This window comes from Enhydra lutris, unplaced genomic scaffold (genome assembly GCF_002288905.1).
Source record: "Enhydra lutris kenyoni isolate GAN:26980312 unplaced genomic scaffold, ASM228890v2 scaffoldscaffold12, whole genome shotgun sequence".
Classification (NCBI taxonomy): domain Eukaryota; kingdom Metazoa; phylum Chordata; class Mammalia; order Carnivora; family Mustelidae; genus Enhydra; species Enhydra lutris.
Window position 1 is genome coordinate 49,679,063 of NW_019154096.1, and position 18,755 is coordinate 49,697,817.

At 35.7% G+C, this 18,755-nt stretch overlaps 1 protein-coding gene across 2 annotated transcripts in view; it reads left to right on the forward strand.

Annotated features, from left to right (window-relative positions):
* The first annotated feature begins 3,794 nt into the window (after nucleotides 1-3,794).
* The window catches only part of LOC111144690 (ligand-dependent corepressor), a 48,265-nt gene continuing 33,304 nt past the window's right edge, over nucleotides 3,795-18,755 (forward strand). Inside the window, exons 1-4 of one of the 2 annotated variants that reach the window (XM_022499111.1) lie at nucleotides 3,925-3,953; nucleotides 8,913-9,200; nucleotides 12,504-12,597; nucleotides 15,149-16,437. In XM_022499111.1, coding sequence (XP_022354819.1) covers nucleotides 8,963-9,200; nucleotides 12,504-12,597; nucleotides 15,149-16,118 — 1,302 coding nt within the window. In that variant the 5' untranslated portion in view covers nucleotides 3,925-3,953; nucleotides 8,913-8,962 and the 3' untranslated portion in view covers nucleotides 16,119-16,437. Of the gene's footprint in view, nucleotides 3,954-8,912; nucleotides 9,201-12,503; nucleotides 12,598-15,148; nucleotides 16,438-18,755 lie in introns of those variants that run through there. The other variant, XM_022499110.1, reaches the window with a different exon arrangement.

The following is an 18,755-nucleotide window of genomic DNA, read 5'->3' on the forward strand; positions in this document are numbered from 1 at the left end:
TGAGGGATGGGGTATGGAACTAGAGGATGTGTGGGAGGGATTTCTCTAACATTGACATCTATTCCATGAGCTTTTTCTAGGCGCTTATTTTATTGCAGCGTATTAAACTTCTTTGATATTAAAGTGTGTTTGTGTAGTTACTGGAGAGGGAGCAGAACACATGGAAGCCCGGTATTCCACTTGCAGCCTCTGGCGAAGTTGAGAAGTTGCCAGAAGGAACAAAAAACAGTACTTCTTTGTACTTTTGCCTCAACCGCGGTGTCGGGACTTAACGGAGCACTGTTTGGTAGATCTGTGGCCATTTTGTGAGGTATGCCTAACTTCAGGGGCAAGAGAACACCATGGACGAATCCTTGGGAATTCCCACCGCAGACTTGGAAAGGCACCCGTGCTTCATCCTAGGGGCAGGGAGCAGCTGAACCAGGTAAGCCACTGTTAAATTTGGGGGTGATCCGTACAGCCCCTCAGGAGGGCTGCCCCCATTCCCTAGAGTCCATGTTGGGGGCTGGCAGAAAGCTGGCAGGAAATTCTTGCATTTCCTAGCCTTGTGACCTGTTCCACTGTATTCTTTCAGTTCTGCTTGAGCGGGGTCCGTGTAAGCATCCAGGGGGCCATTGATTCCTGTGGAATCAGCCATGATTTCATTAATAAGTTAGAGGACGGTGGCCACTGACACCCAGAACTATATCCAGTAAACATAACCCTGCAGCTGACAATCGGGCTACCTCCCAATCTGGATTAGGAGAGACATCTTGTTCCATGTTAGGACTTTTCATTGTTAAAAGAGACTTCTTTTCCTCCCATACTGATCCTACGGTAGAATAACTAGACTGTATCTCAGAGGTGCACACTGACTGGCTGGGGGTGAGGGACCATCTGGAGAATTCTCTCTTGAGAGCACAGGGCATTGGGACAATAGGGATGCATTAGCGCCGATCTCAGGAAAACTAGGCAACGCTAGTTGGAAGCATGGTCATTCATTCTTTCTGTTGCTTCCACTCCCCAGCCAAGCCCTGCTATGCCCATTTCCTTGGCTGGGGATTTCCTTTGAACTGATAAATTTGCTCCTTACTTCACTTTAACTCAGAGGTTGTAAACTGGTGGCTCACAGATGTGTTTTATTTAGCCTAGTGTTTAAAAAATTATACACTATGAGTGTTGACATAAAATTTTGGTTTCTGGCTTCTCTTTTAGAAAATGATAGTGAAGATCTGGTAAAGTTAGTGCATGGTAAGAATCTGCTGGAGCTCAGTAGATTGGGAAGTGTGCCTTTAAGGTCACCACAGTCCCTTTTTTCCCTTTTTAACAGTAGGGAAATAGGTCTCTTTATCAGAAGATACAAACAGGGGCACCTGGGTGGCTCAGTGGGTTAAGGCCTCTGCTTTCGGCTCAGGTCATGATCCCAGGGTCCTGGGATCGAGCCTCGCATCGGGCTCTCTGCTCAGCAGGGAGCCTGCTTCCCCCTCTCTCTCTGCCTGCCTCTCTGGCCCAATTCCATTTATAAGAAATGCCTAGAATAAGCAGGTCTGTAGAAACAAAAAAGTAATAAAGTGGTTGCCCAGTGTTGGGCAAATGGGAGAATGGGGAGTAGCTGACTTAATTTATGGGTTTACTTCTGGGGTACAGAAGTGTTCTAAAATTTATTATGGTGATGGTCCCACACCTCTGTGAACCTGCCAAAAAAAACCATTTAATTTTACACTAAAAATGGGTGAATCGTATGGTATGTGCATTATATCTCAGTAAAACCATTAAAAAACAAAACAAATAGGTGTGACTAATTAATGTGAACCAGTTGAAAGTTATCTATATGTTTCAGTGTCCAGGTTGATTAAATTGGTTAAAACTGTTTAATTGAAGAAAAAACAGGTAGCACCTCCTTTACTGAGTGCTCTTAGTTGCTGTGAGTTGATTTAAATAAGACAGTAGCCTGAATGCAACATTAAACATGGTTGAAATGTAGATATTCTGTGCTCGCTTGGGCAGCACATACACTAAAATTGGAACAATACAGAGAAGATTAGCATGCTCCTGTGTACGGGTGACACACAGATTCATGAGGTGTTCCATATTTTTTGATGAGCACCAGGTGGTGTTTGTAAGTGTTGAATCACTAAATTCTACACCTGAAACGAATATTACACTGTATATTAACGAGCAGGAATTTAAATTAAAACTTGGGGGGAAAAATACACATTTTTGTAAACATGTATGTAGAATCACTCACTGGAACTACCCTGTGTACAATTCATCCTTCAACTAACATCTTCTCTAAGATACAAGTGTTCTAAACATTAAAAATAAACATAGATATTCTGCTCAAGGTCTAACTGAACACTGAATGCAGGACTACAGAGTTAAGTACAGTTCATGCCATGTAATGTCTCATTTTAAAAATCACTAAACAATGAAATGGCATTAAAGTGTAATGCAATTGAGGATTTTATTGGACTCTTTAATACCTATTCCTAATACCTTTTAGATGTTAAATCTGTATCAAAATCACATTATTTTGTGATTCATTTTCAAAAGTTAATAAAAAGAGAATGTTGGCAAATAAAACGATAATAAATGTTTTTATAATGATTTATAACAATATTTTCTTTATGTGGCAGACTTAGTATGTCTAATACAGAAATTATGTGGGATGATTTTAGTTTGATTATGCAAGAGTTCTTTATGTGAAACTATTTGTAATGTATAATTGATGCTAAATGTGGTGTCAACACAGTTTGGATGTTGGGGGAATCATAAAAAGCTGGTTTCAAATATCATTGGGTGTATTTGAAATCTTTAAGAAAACTGTGAATTATAATAGTCTTCAATGTCTTGCTTACTACTTACTTTTCATTGTGTCAAGGCATGTCCTTATTTTCTTATTTAGAGTACTTTTAGTTTTCCATGACATAAGTAAATGCACATGGTGATACATTGCAATAACTTACATATGCTGGAACTTAATTTACACTTAAAACATGTACTTTGCTTTTCTTTACACTTTTATTTTCTATTATCATAGTTCCCTATTTATTAGCTACAAGAGTGAAAATAAGTGCAAAGGATTAATAACCTAGTCTAGTGCTCCTGCAGTCTAAGAACAGATTCTGGGAATGTTTGGGATGAGTCTAGTTCAGCATTTTGAAACTTTGTGATCAGGACTTAAATTTTTATATTGTAAACATTTTTAAGCATAAATAGAAATGTTTACCTTTAGAACATGTAGTGTACTTTTATTTTTGAGTTATTTTTTCTAGAGCCAGTTTTAACCTATTAATTTCACAACTCTAAATATTTGAAAGCTGTAGTTTATGAAATAGTATTCTAAGGACAGAATTATAAATTTAGATAACTTTCTCTTTGAGTTTTCCCTTCTTATGGCTCTTTTAAAAATGTTTGTTTTGTGTCTGGAAAAAACATCTTGAACTTGGAGAGCAAACATGATTCTCAAATAATATTTAGGGTTTAAGGTATCTTTTTATCTGAGTTGAATTGTGTATGAACTATTGCTATGTAGTATAAGAACTGATATATTTGAATGCTCAAGAAAAATTCTCCTTTAGTAGTATTAGAGTTTATCTGTAAATTTTAAACAATTCATAAAATAAATAAAAACCACCAAAGTATATTTTTACATTCACTTTGCTTTTATACTTTTGTGGAGATAAGTTTTATTCTGATTTGAAGTTTTTAAAATATTTTAATTGTATTAAACTGATTTGTCTTATCTGTTACTAACATTTGTCTTTGATTTTGCATCTGTGCTTTTGATACTGAATGGGGAAAGATTTCTCTGCAAATATTTCACCAAATATTTTTACAGGGACACTTAGTCGGTCTGGATGAACCAGCTTCGGGAGCTGGGCAAGAAGCTCTGCTTAAACAAGAGCAAGCAAAAATCATTCGATTCGAGAGACAAGCAGAAGAGTTCCTCAATGCAGTCTTTTATAGAAAAGGTTGGTTCTAGTGAAGAATGACATTTTAGTATCTGCTTGTCTTATATTAATTTCCTTAACTTTAATGTCATTTTAAAAAAGTCACTTTAAAACATTTTTCTTTATTGATGATATACACTTCATATTCCTTTGGTCAAGTTAAATTTGGAATAGGTAAGGCAGCCCCTCTCCCTCAGTTTCATTCTGAAGTGATGGTGTCATATAAGTTAAATAGTTAAATAGTTCCTGAAAGTATTATGAACATCGGAAAATTCTAAGGTTTCAGGAGTACAGTATTTTATCAGACAAATATTCTTTTTTTTTTTTTTAAGATTTTATTTATTTTTTTTTTGACAGACAGAGATCACAAGTAGAGAGACAGGCAGAGAGAGAGGAGGAAGCAGGCTCCCCGCTGAGCAGAGAGCCCGATATGTGGGGCTCCATCCCAGGACCCCAGGGTCATGACCCGAGCCAAAGGCAGAGGCTTTAACCCACTGAGCCACCCAGGTGCCCCCAGACAAATATTCTTACATGGTTATAATTTTAATCACAAATAACCATAAAACCAACTATATAAAATTTTAGTAATTCCTGAGTGAAATTCATTTGGAAAAAAGATGTGAAGTTATATCTTAAAATTAGATTTGCAAGCATCTTTTCCTTGGTACAATCTTGTTTCACTAAAATTTCATTGAATTATTAAAATTGGAGAAAGAAACTCATTATTACATAGTAAAACTTATACCCCATATAAGATGGTATGTAATAGCTCCATCTCTTAGATTTTTCCATTTTTCTTTCTCCTTGAAATTATTGTAGACAGGTTTTACATCTCTTTTCTCTGCCCACAAAGCACAATTGTCATTAGCTAAGACTTTCAGAAAGTTTCTCTCCATTTTCCATTCTAATGAAGTCTTTACCTTCAGGAAACTCTGAATGGATTTGTATTCCTTAGTTATTTCTTTCCTCTAGTTCCAAGATGGAGGTTACTATGAGAGGTTCTAAAAAAAAGTTTCCTACAAACTCCTCATAATCCTGAATATTCCTTATTTAATCTTCCAGCAGACTCAATGATTTATACATTCCAGTTTACACCTCTTGTTCTTCTGGGAATTCCCTCCAGAGTTACAAGGGTGATTTTTCCCTGTATACTGGTTTAAAGTCTGATAAATGCTATTCTAATTGGTTGTTTACAGTTGGAGAGCAGCTGATGTTCTGCTTAATGTGGTCAATATTTTCAAAATGGAGTATGAAGTCAGGCCTCATATAAAATTAAGGAGTGAAGATTTTTGTTTTCTGTGGCACTTTTTTCCCTTCCATCCTCACTTCTCTTTTCATCCTCTCAAGTACCCTCTGACCTAAAGCTCCCAACTGAGGCTCCCATGCCCACTTTATCTTCCCTTTAAAGTATGCTGAGTTCTAAAATTATGTTCAAAATAGTAATTGACTTAGTTTTACAAACATTTGATTGTTTTATTAAAGTAATTCACATTTAAAGTATAAATGATGGATCAGTTCTGTCAGTTTATTAACAAAATAAAACATCTTTACAGTTCCTCTGTTGTTCTCTACTTTAGGATGTGTACTGAGTCATGGGTCTAATTCTGCAGCAAACTTCATTATTTGAAAAGAGCAGCTCCTGTCCCTAATATACATGGAGAAAGAACTTTTCATGCAATCATAAGCGTATTCTGAAAGAGAATTTTAGCCACCTTCTCTGCTAGTCCTATCCCTTTGTCATGTAGGAATAACTTAAAGTTCTTAAAAGTTTTCTTACTTAAACATTAAACTTTTGGGCACATGAGGGAATTTTTACCTCAGAGTCATTCTTAGGGTAGACTTTAAGAGATGAGAATCCTCTGAAATTGTATGTATACAAAGTTTTGTATTTGTATACTGGTGCATGATGCTCAGAAAAAAGGAGTATTGCTTTGTTATTGGAAGTTCCTTCCTCCTTGTTTTATGCATTAATATTGTTATTTTTAGATAGTATATTAATCTTCATGAAAATGTCTCAAAGGTGACCATTAGTACTCTTCAGGTTATACCAAAAATGTGCTAACATGAAGAGAATGACAGGCAATTTAGTCTGAAGGGGATTTTTTTTTAAATAAATAGTTCAGAGATTTGGATTTAGTTGTTACTAAGTATTGCAAATGAATGTTTTTTGTTTGTTTGTTTTTTCCTCGGGAGGAAGGAGGAAGGACAGAGGGAGAAAGAACATCTTAAGTAGGCTTTATCCCCAGCTTAAGATCCATGAGATCATGACTTGAGCTGAAATCAGAAGTTGGATGCTTAACTGACTGAGCCACCCGGCCACCCCCAAAATTTTGTTTTAAAATAATTGAGCATGGAAAGGTACTGTAAGCTAAGTAGGAACATAGATGTAATAAAAGTAGGCTTTTGTGGTGTGGACTCTATAATAAATTCCAGCTTATGAACAGTATATCTTCTAAAGTTGTCATATTCTTTCAGCTTGTTTTGTCACTTGTGTTAGAAAATTTGATACTTTCCTGAAAGTTTTTTCAATTTTTAAAATTTTTATTTTTAAGTTTAAGATTTTGAGAGAGAGCACATGTGCACATGCATGCACACAAGAGTGGGCTTGGGGGAGGAAGAGTCAGATGATCAATCAACTGACTCTGAACCACCCAGGCACCCCAGATTTGCAGTTTTAAAACACAGGTGGCTGGCGATGTAGCATTTACTTGTTTTCCTGTCGTTTTAATTGTGATTTGATTTGTTTTTATTTGACTCAGTTGTGCATGTCCCTCAAGGCATATCTAGGTTTATAGAAGTTGTGTTTTAAGTAAGTGAAGGAATGAAATGTGTTCAGGAAACTTCAAAAGATGTAAAAATTCACATGCCAGAAATGTCATCAATCTGTGAATATGAATTGTGCTTTATGATTATGTTCTTCATTCAAAAAAGAGGCAAGACAGACTGCAGCCATTTAAAGCTCAGAGATAGCAATTTATGGTCTTTATCCTAAAATCTCTTGACTCTTCACAAATCTGTTAATTACATTTATGAATCTGATTGACCAGATATCTCATAAATTCATTTTGCTTCCTATTTGGACACTTTGTTCTTCGAGTGTTACTGGGGATAGGAAGATACACTAACATATTAAAACTTGAAATTATATGCAGTCTTTCATTTGGAGGATGGATCTTAAGTAGAAAGTTAAATGAATATGAATATGAATATTTAGTGGATAGAGAGATTTAAACAGTGTGTGGCTAAATATTTATTAAAACATTTAAGGAACTCGTCAGTGGTTGCAGTAATTTCTGAACTTTACCTAATTGAACACCTCAAACCGTGTAGCATACTCTATAGAGAAGAAACGTAGGGTTAGAAATACTTGTTAGTAGAACAGAAATGTTACTGTTGGTAAAGCAAACCTCATTAGACTTCAGAGAATTAAATATTCTGATTTTAGACTATCTTCTGGTATTGAATGTTATCGTTCAAGGAAACAATTGTTCTTAGGAGTCCCATGAGGTTTTGATGGTGTGTGTGTGTGTTTACTGTAGAGATTATAGATTTTAATTGTAATAAGTCATATTTCTCTAAATTTACAAAGCAACCTAATTCCTTTCCAGCTCCAGCTGTATTATGGGTAAAGTAATTTACTTTCTATAGTTAAATCTTTAAAAGACCAAGGAAACTCAGGTTTTCTGAGAATTGTCTTCTAAAACCTCTGAAGTATGGTGGGGAAGTAGAGATCACAGGTGGAACATTAAGATCACGGGGAGAGTTTTAATCAGGGGTCTATACCACTAACCATCTATACAAATTTGAAGAGGCCACTTATTCTTTAGAACATTAATTTCATTTGTCTAAAGAAAAACAAAACCTGATGAGGATTGATTGATTGAACTGATCCATTTATTACTCAACTAATATGAATGCATTCTTTATATCAGGCAAGATTAGGTGCTGAGTGTACAGAGGTAAACAAACATAATCTCTGCTCTTGACAAGCTTAGTGTCCCTGAGAGTATGGTAACAGTGGAGATGTGATGACATAGTCATACCAAACATTTTCCCTTTGATTTTTCCCCTATTTGACCTTCAAGGTGTCCCTTCCAGTGCTAAAAGTTCTATGATTTAATGAATTCATATGTTTTTAAAATTAACATTGATTAGAAATTGATAACTTAGGTGTTTATTTCATTATTTCACTAGCTGTTCTGTTTAATGATTGGTAGAGTATTTTTAAGGAACTCATGGAAAATATATGGGCTTAAGCTTTTGAGATTTGGCATTTAAACTCCTAGCCTAGGGGTTCTAAAATTGTGGTCCCTCAACCAGTTGCATCTAAAAACTTACTAGAAATGCCAGTCCTTGAGCTTACCCTAGAACTGCTGAATGAATGACTCTGGGGATAGGGTCCCACAATCTGTTTTTATAAGCCCTCAAAGTGATTCTAATGAGCCTGAAAATGGGAGGCTATTGCCCCAGTCTACCATGGATCTTATATTAAGGATCTCCTTTTATAATTTTGATATGCCTTCAGTTTTGAACAGAAGGTAAATTAAACACTTATGAACTAAGTAATCCATTCTTCAACAATTCAGGAAGAAGTAGCTGAGGAAAGGTCTAGGAGAAACCAAAAATGATCTATAGGTGGTAAACAGAGGAGTAATTATCTCATAAAAGAAGGGTTTGAGATTTCTGTATCAGGTAAGTGATTCTTGCCCGTAAGATACACTATTTGTTGTCCCTTTATTAATTTCATAATATTGAGGGGGTGGTGTTTAGAAATGATTTTATGAAAATTTTATTTTTAAAAATCTGGAACTCAAGCTTAGAGATTAAAAATATAATTCTGAGAGGGAATACTACTTTTAGGGTATTGCATTATAAGAAAAAAGATAAAATGAAATTTTATGTTTGCTTGAAAGCTGTCTTTTTTTTTTTTTTTTAAAGTACATTGTCCCAATTTAAAAGTAAATAAATCTTTGTTTACAGACAGTCCCTGGGTCTCCGACCCCAATATTCCCCTAGTGGCCCGTGAGATCATGCAGCGAATGATCCAACAATTTGCTGCTGAATATACCTCAAAAAATAGCTCTACTCAGGACCCCAGCCAGCCCAATAGCACAAAGAACCAAAGCCTGCCGAAAGCATCTCCAGTCACCACCTCTCCCACGGCTGCAACTACTCAGAACCCTGTGCTCAGCAAACTTCTCATGGCTGACCAAGACTCACCTCTGGACCTTACTGTCAGAAAGTCTCAGTCAGAACCTAGCGAACAAGGTATGGTTTGATGTCAAGGTCTCCTCTGTCCAATCAGAATACTTTAATTTGGGGAGAAAAAAATTATTGGCAATTAGGGCACCAATAACAATAATAGGATAAAAACTAATGTGATTCTTAAATTATTCCTGACTCTGCAGTAATAGAGAAGAAGTACAGATAAAATGGCTACGTTATGTATCAATAGTTCGTAGTCATGATTAATGTACCACCCAGGAAAGTTAGGTGGTTACAGTTGTTGCTGATCTTTTTTTTTTTTTTTTTTTTAAGATTTTATTTATTTATTTGACAGAGAGAGACACAGCAAGAGAGGGAACACAGATGGGGAGTGGGAGAGGGAGAAGCAGGCTTCCCGATGAGTAGGGAGCCCGATACGGGGCTCGATCCCAGGACCCTGCAATCATGACCTGAGCCAAAGGCAGACGCTTAACTACTGAGCCACCCTGGCACCCCATTGCAATCTTTAATTTACTTGATATTTATATGAGTATTTTATGCCTCCAAACCTTTGCCATATCACTTGTTTTTAAAACCCCTATGAAAAATGAAGTTTTCCCCCATCCATCAGTGTTCTAGGATTAGCACCTGAGAAATAAGTATGTCTTATTCGGCAGAAGTTATACTGTGCAAATGAAATTATAAGGCGAGACTATGTATTGTTTGCTTTTTTTTTTTAATTTTTATTTATTATTTATTTATTTATTTGACAGAGATCACAGGTAGGCAGAGAGGCAGGCAGAGAGAGAGGAGGAAGCAGGCTCCCCGCGGAGCAGAGAGCCCGATGTGGGGCTCGATCACAGAACCCTGGGATCATGACCTGAGCTGAAGGCAGAGGCTTTAACCCACTGAGCCACCCAGGCGCCCCTTGTTTGCATTTTTTAAAAAAAGAAACTTCTGGGATTAGATACCATGAGGAAGACATTAGACACACCAGGTGGTTCAGTGTATTCAGTATTTTATAAATACACAAACACATCCATATGTGTATATGCTGTATTATGAGCTAACCTTAGAATATTTCCAAAAGGTAATTTTAATTGATGAGGATCCTGATTAAGGGAAAAGGTTTAGAAGTTACCAGTTTTGCTTAGCACATATTTCTTGAATTTATGAAAAGTTTACTCTCTTAAATAGATTTAATATTTTTGTTGCTTTATGATCTCATTTTACCTTTAATTTCACGAAGATGAAATGAGTATTTGATTTCTGCCGTTGGTGATATCTATTCTAATAAGACTTCCTTGTCATAGAAATCTCTTAAGAGTGTGCAGAAAGTTATGAGATGTATAGATTTATTGGTGAGAAATACAAGTTCATTTTGCAAAAAGTTTAATGCATTGTAAAAATCTCTGCAAGGACTTTCTTCTGCTTATTGTAAGTAATTTAAGAGGGATTTATACTTAATGGACCAGCTTTAGTTGTTTATTAAAGAATGTATTTTTGAATTAGTAGTTTTTATTTTTTTTTTTTAAACTGGTTATGGGTGATGAATAGCAATCACAATCTTATAATTCTGAGAGATTTCCTGGTAGAATTCCTCATTGTCATATGTTCACATCAGTCAGTGTACTTTTACTTTCGGTTACCAAAAACCAAATTGTGCTTTTCTGTGCTTTTTATTTCTGTTGAAGATTATCTTTACCAAAGATTGGTAGCTTTCATTAAAAAACTCTTTGCCCAGAATATTGCCTTAAAAACTTCAGTTGAGAAGAATGACAGTGTAGAGGTTGTATTTAAAGTATTAATGGTGGAGATTAACATAAAAAGATACCACCTAGTCTAATTTAACTTCTAGTTGTTGCTATGCTTAAGAGATACGTTGTACTAATGGTACGCTCTTGTCAACAGAAATTGAAGCTAGATGACGGGATTATAGTGCATAGTCTTTAAGTGAAACAAAATTTTAGAAATGATATTTCCCAAATGAATTTCCAAATGTTTCCAGTGAAATCACAGTATATTTAGCATATTTAAGTAGACTTAAAATACATTGCCTGTTTGATTAGACAGACTTGGATGTCTTAAATAATAGTGTCTTTGGTTGGAAATATTTTAAACAGTGTATTTACTTGTTAGATGTCTCATTGGGTTAAGATGTCTAAAAGGACACTTGGTTCTATAAGATTACAGTTATATTTTTAGAAATATTAGTAACTCTAAAGGACAACACTTATTCTGTATGAGTGTGGGATTTTTGGTGTATTTATTTCTCACACCATGAAATCAGGAGTGACAGTGTCCTCAGACACAAGTCCTATGTAGATTCTATATTGGAGCAGTTTTTAACATAACTGGATAGAAAGTCCTCTCTGCTGACCAACTGAAAATCAGAGGCATGGAGTATTAGCTTGCTTTGTTAATTTTGAACAGAATGGCGGCTTTAAAAGTTGTCCAGATGATGAGTTTTCCTTTTTAGACATGTCTTTTCGGGGAAAAAAGTCTTTGTGGGAAAAGAAGGTCTTCTAATTTTTTTTGTTTTATAGTGTGAATTTGTTATGTGGTCTAGCTTCAGTTAAAAAAAAAAAAAATGGCTAAAACATCTAGGTTGTCATCATTATCGAGACTGTTTCATTCTTTCTTTCCCTAAAATTTGCTCACTAGTTTGTAATGGCTTATTAATTGAAAAACCTTGCTTTTATAGATACCAAGAGTTTCTGCAGATTTTTTCCAAAAGATTGTCCATATACAGAGTTTTTTTGCAGATGTGTCTAAACAGTAATTAGGACACATGAAAATTATAAACAGTTAATATCTGATTCATTTTATAGACTATTTTGTATATACATGTAATTTAACCATATAAACTTATATTTTAAAATGATTTGTGTTATAAAATTTTCTAAGTCCAACTTTTATATACTTATAATGTTTTGGGTAGACTTAGCTCTTAAGGAATTTGGTTTTATAATTTGTATGATGTGGCATTAAAACTCACATGCTTTGATGAAGGTGAATTTAGAAAATGGAGTCTAACAGTTCTGTTACAGAACTTAATACAACGTAAACTGCGATTTCTGTTACCTCACTATATCCTAACATGTTCAGTAATATGCTGTACCTTTTCTTTTGCCCTACTAATAAAATATTTAACCCTTGGAGATACTAGCTCAAGCTTTGCTAAATGTATGTCACTGTAGGAGGAAAAATAGTCCTGATTCTTTAATGAATTGACTTCATAACTTCATATATGGCTAGTGTATTGGCATGGTTGACTGGGCCTGTTGCTTTGTCATTTTTGGTCTATTCAGTCCACATTTGTTCCTAGTTTTTAATATCCTCAGGTGTTTGTTTGTGTCTCTACAGACGGTGTACTTGATCTGTCCACTAAGAAAAGTCCATGTGCTGGCAGCACTTCCCTGAGCCATTCTCCAGGCTGCTCCAGTACTCAAGGGAACGGGTAAGGGAAAATATTTGTAGCCTTCCACAATTTTATAGGGGGGCAATTTATCAAAGATTGGTACTAATCTCCATTGTATGTTTTAAAAATTAAGTCTTCAAAGTAACACTCTTGTAAGTGGGCCTTTAGTAAATTACTTGGTCCATCTCTCAAGTAAAAGCTCAATCTGTGAAGTCCAGAATTGACTAGGGTAGATGAGTTTTGCCCAGTCACTTCAAGTAGTGAGTGAATAAAAATATGGCAAGAATGTCTTTGGCCTTTTTGTTGTTGAATGTTTGAGAGTGGGAAACCCAATCTAAATAACTCCAGGGTTCAGATGTAAGGCAGTATTACGTGTGAAGTTGTTGAATGAAAATTGGGCTCCAGTACTTAACTGGGTATCTCTAATGGAGTGCGTGGGTATGTGGGAGCTGTTCGTTTTTTTCTTGTTTGTTTTGGTTTGATTTGGTTTGGTTTGGTTTCATTTGTTGATTTGAACTGCAGTTTTAATACTGTGGCAGTTCAGAAAATGTAATTGTATGTATTTTTTGTTTTTTCAGTGGTTAAAACTATAGATGTTGGGATAACCATCGTATGGTACCAAGAGATTATTACATGCTCAGTTTTGATAACTCTTAGCAAATTAAAGTGAATTTTCTGACCACCTAATTTTATAGTGTAAGAATTGTCTAAATTCTCTCTGCATGTACATAGAAGCCATTTAGAAAAGTCAGGTGTTAATGAAGACATTTAAATACCATATTGGGAAGGATTTCCATAAAATTGTATTGTAACCAAAAATCAACTTCATATATGAAAAGTAACTTTGGTAAGTTAAATTAGTTAATATGTAGGTTTATTTAACTTTCAGAGTACCAACGTAGGAAAGTTATTTAGATGTTAAAGGAATAAGTACATACTAAATGGGCTAACCTTTTTCAACTTACTCTTAATTACCTTCAAATTGAAGAATTCCTTTACTGACTCCTAAAATGCTGCCTTTATTTTCTCTAAAATTCCATCATTTTCTTTTTTCTCTCCTCCTCTATTCAGTCTAAAAGTAACTTACTGATTTAATACAATTTGCATAGTTTACTAATCTTTTTTTCTTAAGCCCTTCTTTTCACTATAGTTTATATTAGATACAAGTCATTATGGTCCCAAATCATTAGGTTCCATTTATATATCAGAAAACGTGAATTGTGTGATTAAGGACACATGTAGAAGAATCCTAAGTGTGGTGTGCATAAATGAATCCCTTGCTTAAGATTTACTTTAAACTTGGCCACCAAGTTCCATGCATAATGTGGTTGAAGTTGCTGTGGTTTGCCCCTCTGAATGGAAAGTGTTTTTTGTGTGGTATTGTTTTCTGGAAGACATAAGACTGCCCATCTTTTAGTTGAATATTCATTGTTATCTTTATTATGTTATTTACTGATAACAGCACAGAATCCCTGTAGACTTTTGGAGAACATAGCTGGTTTATCATTATTTCTTCAGAGTTCCACTTTTGTGCCTAGTAAATGTAATTATTACCCTTGGGCATGCTTTACCAGTCGCCAGTTTTATCATTGATAATATTTATCTATTGTGAAAATGGAAACCTTATGAATTAACTTTGTGTACAAAGTAGTAGTTGACTTTTTAAAATTATTTGAAAGCTATCCACTTAAAATTTCAAAATTGATGCTTAATATTTTAAGAAGAGACACTTTTAACTAAAGAAAACTGCTATAAATTGCTTGCATACCTCTGACAGTAATTACTTTGAGTAGAACTTAAGGAACAAAGTTTGGGGAAAATAAAGGGCAGTTTCTTTAAAGATTGGATTACTTCAAATGGAAAATTAGTGGTACTCATGTCTGCAACTAATAGTGTTTTAAAATGAAGAAGTGTGGTAAGTTATAATGTGATGGGTATTTTGATTTGTTTTGGTTTGGGTTTTCCCCCCCTTGGGGCTGGTAGCCATATTTTTTTTTCCCAAGCAAAATAAGAAATGTTATTTGAACATGTTTGGTTTTTGATAATGAACATCAACTTGTTTGTGGGATAAATGAGCATTTATCTATGGGTTCCACCACTGTAAATGGTTCCAGTTTTATAGCTGGTTGTCATGAATGTTGAATATGTTGCATTAAAATAAATAATTTGGCTTACTCTTTTATTACTGTACTTGTTTAGTGGTAACGTCACATTGGTAACACAATTCTGTGTAGATCTTTGGAGACTTGATGATTACTTTGTAATTAATAATTAAGGTGCTATTTTCAGACAGTTGCGCGAAACTTTTTCTCCGAAAATTTGTGAACCCAACCAGAGACCAGCTGACAGGTTTAATTTTTCTTTGCCCAAAAAGCTCCTGGTTTTTTTTCTTTTTTCCTTTTTCTTTTTTTGTGAACAAGTTCTAAAACTAACTGCCGAGACAATTTTTTTTTAATTTTAGAGAAAAATAAATAAATAACACAAAGTGATGTTACCCAAGCAAGGCCTTCTAATAAAGGAGTGGTCCCCTCACCCATCCCTCCCTACCTGTGCAAGTCCTGCTCACATCAGTTTCCTTCCATCCAATTAGGCGACCTGGGAGACCCAGCCAGTACCGCCCAGACGGACTTCGGAGTGGTGATGGGGTACCTCCAAGAAGCTTACAGGATGGAACCAGGGAAGGTTTTGGACACTCCACATCACTCAAAGTTCCATTGGCTCGATCCCTGCAGATTAGTGAAGAACTACTGAGCAGAAACCAATTGTCCACAGCTGCCAGCCTTGGGCCATCTGGATTACAGAATCATGGACAACACTTAATATTATCCAGGGAAGCCTCTTGGGCAAAACCACATTATGAGTTCAACCTCAGCCGTATGAAGTTCAGGGGAAATGGTGCACTCAGCAACATCAGTGACCTTCCTTTTCTTGCAGAAAACTCTGCCTTTCCAAAAATGGCACTTCAAGCAAAACAAGATGGAAAAAAGGATGCGAGCCATGCATCGCCTGTAGATTTAAAGATACCACAAGTTCGAGGAATGGATCTTTCTTGGGAGTCTCGCACTGGTGATCAGTACAGCTATAGCTCTTTGGTAATGGGTTCACAAACGGAGAGCGCGCTTAGTAAAAAGTTAAGGGCTATTCTTCCAAAACAAAATAGAAAAAGCATGTTAGATGCTGGACCCGATTCTTGGGGCTCAGATGCTGAGCAGTCTACCTCTGGACAGCCATATCCCACATCGGATCAAGAAGGAGACCCTGGCTCCAAGCAGCCTCGGAAGAAAAGAGGGCGTTACAGACAGTACAACAGTGAGATACTGGAGGAAGCAATCTCAGTGGTTATGAGTGGAAAAATGAGTGTTTCCAAAGCTCAGAGTATTTATGGGATTCCCCACAGTACACTGGAGTACAAAGTAAAGGAGAGGCTGGGCACTTTGAAAAACCCTCCAAAGAAAAAGATGAAATTAATGAGGTCGGAGGGGCCAGATGTTTCTGTAAAGATTGAATTAGATCCCCAGGGAGAGGCAGCACAAAGTGCAAATGAATCAAAAAATGAGTAGGAATACTGTAGAGTGCCAATTACTGTACAAACTGGGTGAGCACTACTGCATTGTTCAGCTATCATTGCTTACACCTAACTTCATTCACTGTGACACTTGTTTCTTTGCAGAATTTGCATTGACTTGTGTATACAGAGGTGAAAGGTGCATTCTGAATGTTGCATATTTTAAAATTTTCACGTGCAGTATGGCTCGGGATATTGTTTGGCCTTTTTGCATGTTTCTCTACAAAAGAGAATTGAGTTACCTCACAGAGAACAGATACATGGAAGTGGACTCCTTGCCTGTAGAGCCTGCATGCTTTTCTTTTCTTTTTTCTTTTTTTTTTTTTTTAAGTTTTATTTTCCTTTTTTTTAAAAAAAAAAAAAAAAAAAAAAAAGGAAAAAAGCCCCCTTTTAGAAACCACCTCTGTCATACTGGGAGCTTTATCATTACAAATTGGAAAGCCATCTTATAAAATCATTCATGTTACTCTTCTACATTTCACCTAATTGAAGGATTAAACTAAAGAAAAAAGTCCTAGGAGCAATGAACCTTTGAATTAAAAAAATCTGGTTATTCAGTGATACGTAATTATTTAGGTCAGTTTACATTTTATGATTTTCTTCTATTAAATTTACTTAACAAATCAGCAATCTGTTTAGTGCTCACCCAGTAGGAGAGGAGGTGGAAAATGTGCACACACTACCTTCAGAAATGCTTCGGTTAATTACTTTGTAACACTACCTTTGCTGTAATTTTATTTGGTATTTTCTAAGGGTAGAATTTGGTCTCACCAACAAGTGAGGATATAGCCTTATCTCATGGAGGACGAGCTCCGTTCTTACTCAGGAGCAGTCAGGGTACATTACATAAAACAATAGAGGATGCCTCATTTTAACAAACTAAGTTTCTTTGTATTTTTAAAACCTTTTACAGATTTGATCATGTACTAACGACTGGATATCATTGCAGCAACTAGTTTAAAATGTTCAAGATCTTTTTATTGGGAAAAGGGAGAAGTAAGGAAAGAAGTGTGTTTAAGTAATTATAATGCAAAAATGGTATCTAGATTTTTACAGCCTCAGTAGTCTGCCCAAATATCCACACAAATGAAGGATACATGTTTGTGGTGAGAGAAAAAAAGAACCCCAAGGTAACCTAATATAATTTAGGTTGCATTTCACATCTAATGATAGTTCAATCAGCAATTGAGCTCAGTAGAATTTCTTTTTTAATTAATTCAGATACTAGATCGGGGGGGGGGAAGTGTTGTTTTTTAGTTTTTATTTAATTTGTTGCTTTCAACATTTCCATCCTTCCCTCCCTCCCTCCTTCCCTCCTTTCCTCCCTTCCTTCCTTTTTGGCATCCTGTATTCTATCCCCTTCTTAACTTTTTCTGATATTTAGGTGATTTTTATGGTTGTTTAGCACACAGTTCAGGACTTTGCAGATCATGTTTATATAAGCACTCCTTTGAAAAGCATCTAAACTTTTTTTGAGATGGGCTTTTCAAATAACAGTAATCAAATTCAGAATATTTATTTCCTACAATTTTTTGCCAGATAAATAAAGCCCATGAAATTTAATTTTGCCTTGTGACCAAATTAAAATTACTTTTGGTACAAAAACAAAATCCACACCACATATACCCTATCTAATCTGCTGAGAAAGGTGGTCAGGCCCTTCTAAATGCTTAACCAAAACCAAACAAAAGTCATTGGAGTTTTTGTGTAAAATAAAATAAGACTTGGAGCATTAAATTGAGGCTGATGATTTCAGATAGATACTAAGAGTTTGAAGAGAAGTAGGTCCAGATATTCCCAAGGCATAAATTCTTGCCTAGCAACTTTGGAGCAGTTAATTAGGTTAAGGATAGTTTTCCCTCCGCAGCCTATGTTTTCAAAGGTTAGGCACACCATTGCTGTTATTGAAATACATGCATTGCTCATTCTTGACATAGCCTGGGCTTGGGTTCCTCTTTTGGTTTGGTTATTTTGTGTAGCAGTTTAATCTGTGGATGACTGAGCCTGTTTCCTCTTAGCTTCCTAGTCTCAACAGAAAAAGCAGCTTATTAGGTTCAGAGCAGTATATGACTCTGCAATATTTTCTAGCCTAGCTAGAAGTTGCAATAAAAATATTTTATGAAATATATGGTTTTCATCTGCAGTTGAAGGAAGTTGTAGAAAGTTTGCTGAAAGCAAAGGGCTAAGCTTGTGAAGGAATGCCTCCTTTGTTCCACACTCAGTAATTTGACACACACAATTAATTGCAACCATGGTATCTTTTTGCCTGATGTTTGGGGTATTTGGTAGCCCAAATTGCTGCAGAAAGGTCCTTTGAGCAATTAATTTGTGCTTGCTTTTATCCCCTCTCAGAAAGGCATCATTAAAGGCCCATTTAAAAATCTGGCCCTAAAAGTTCAACTTTTGTAGTTTTACTGTTCAGAGAGGTTTAATCCTGTGTGGTAGTCTATAAAGTGATGTATGAGTTGAGTTATGTAAATTTTGTCATTGTAGTGTACATGGAGTGATCATTTTACTAACATAAATATTTTCTATGTGTGTTTCAGTGGATGACAATCGAGCAGCAGAAGAATGGTGTGCCTACCCTTTAATGCTGCAGTTTAAATAAGAGAACTTGTATTGTGTCATTTCA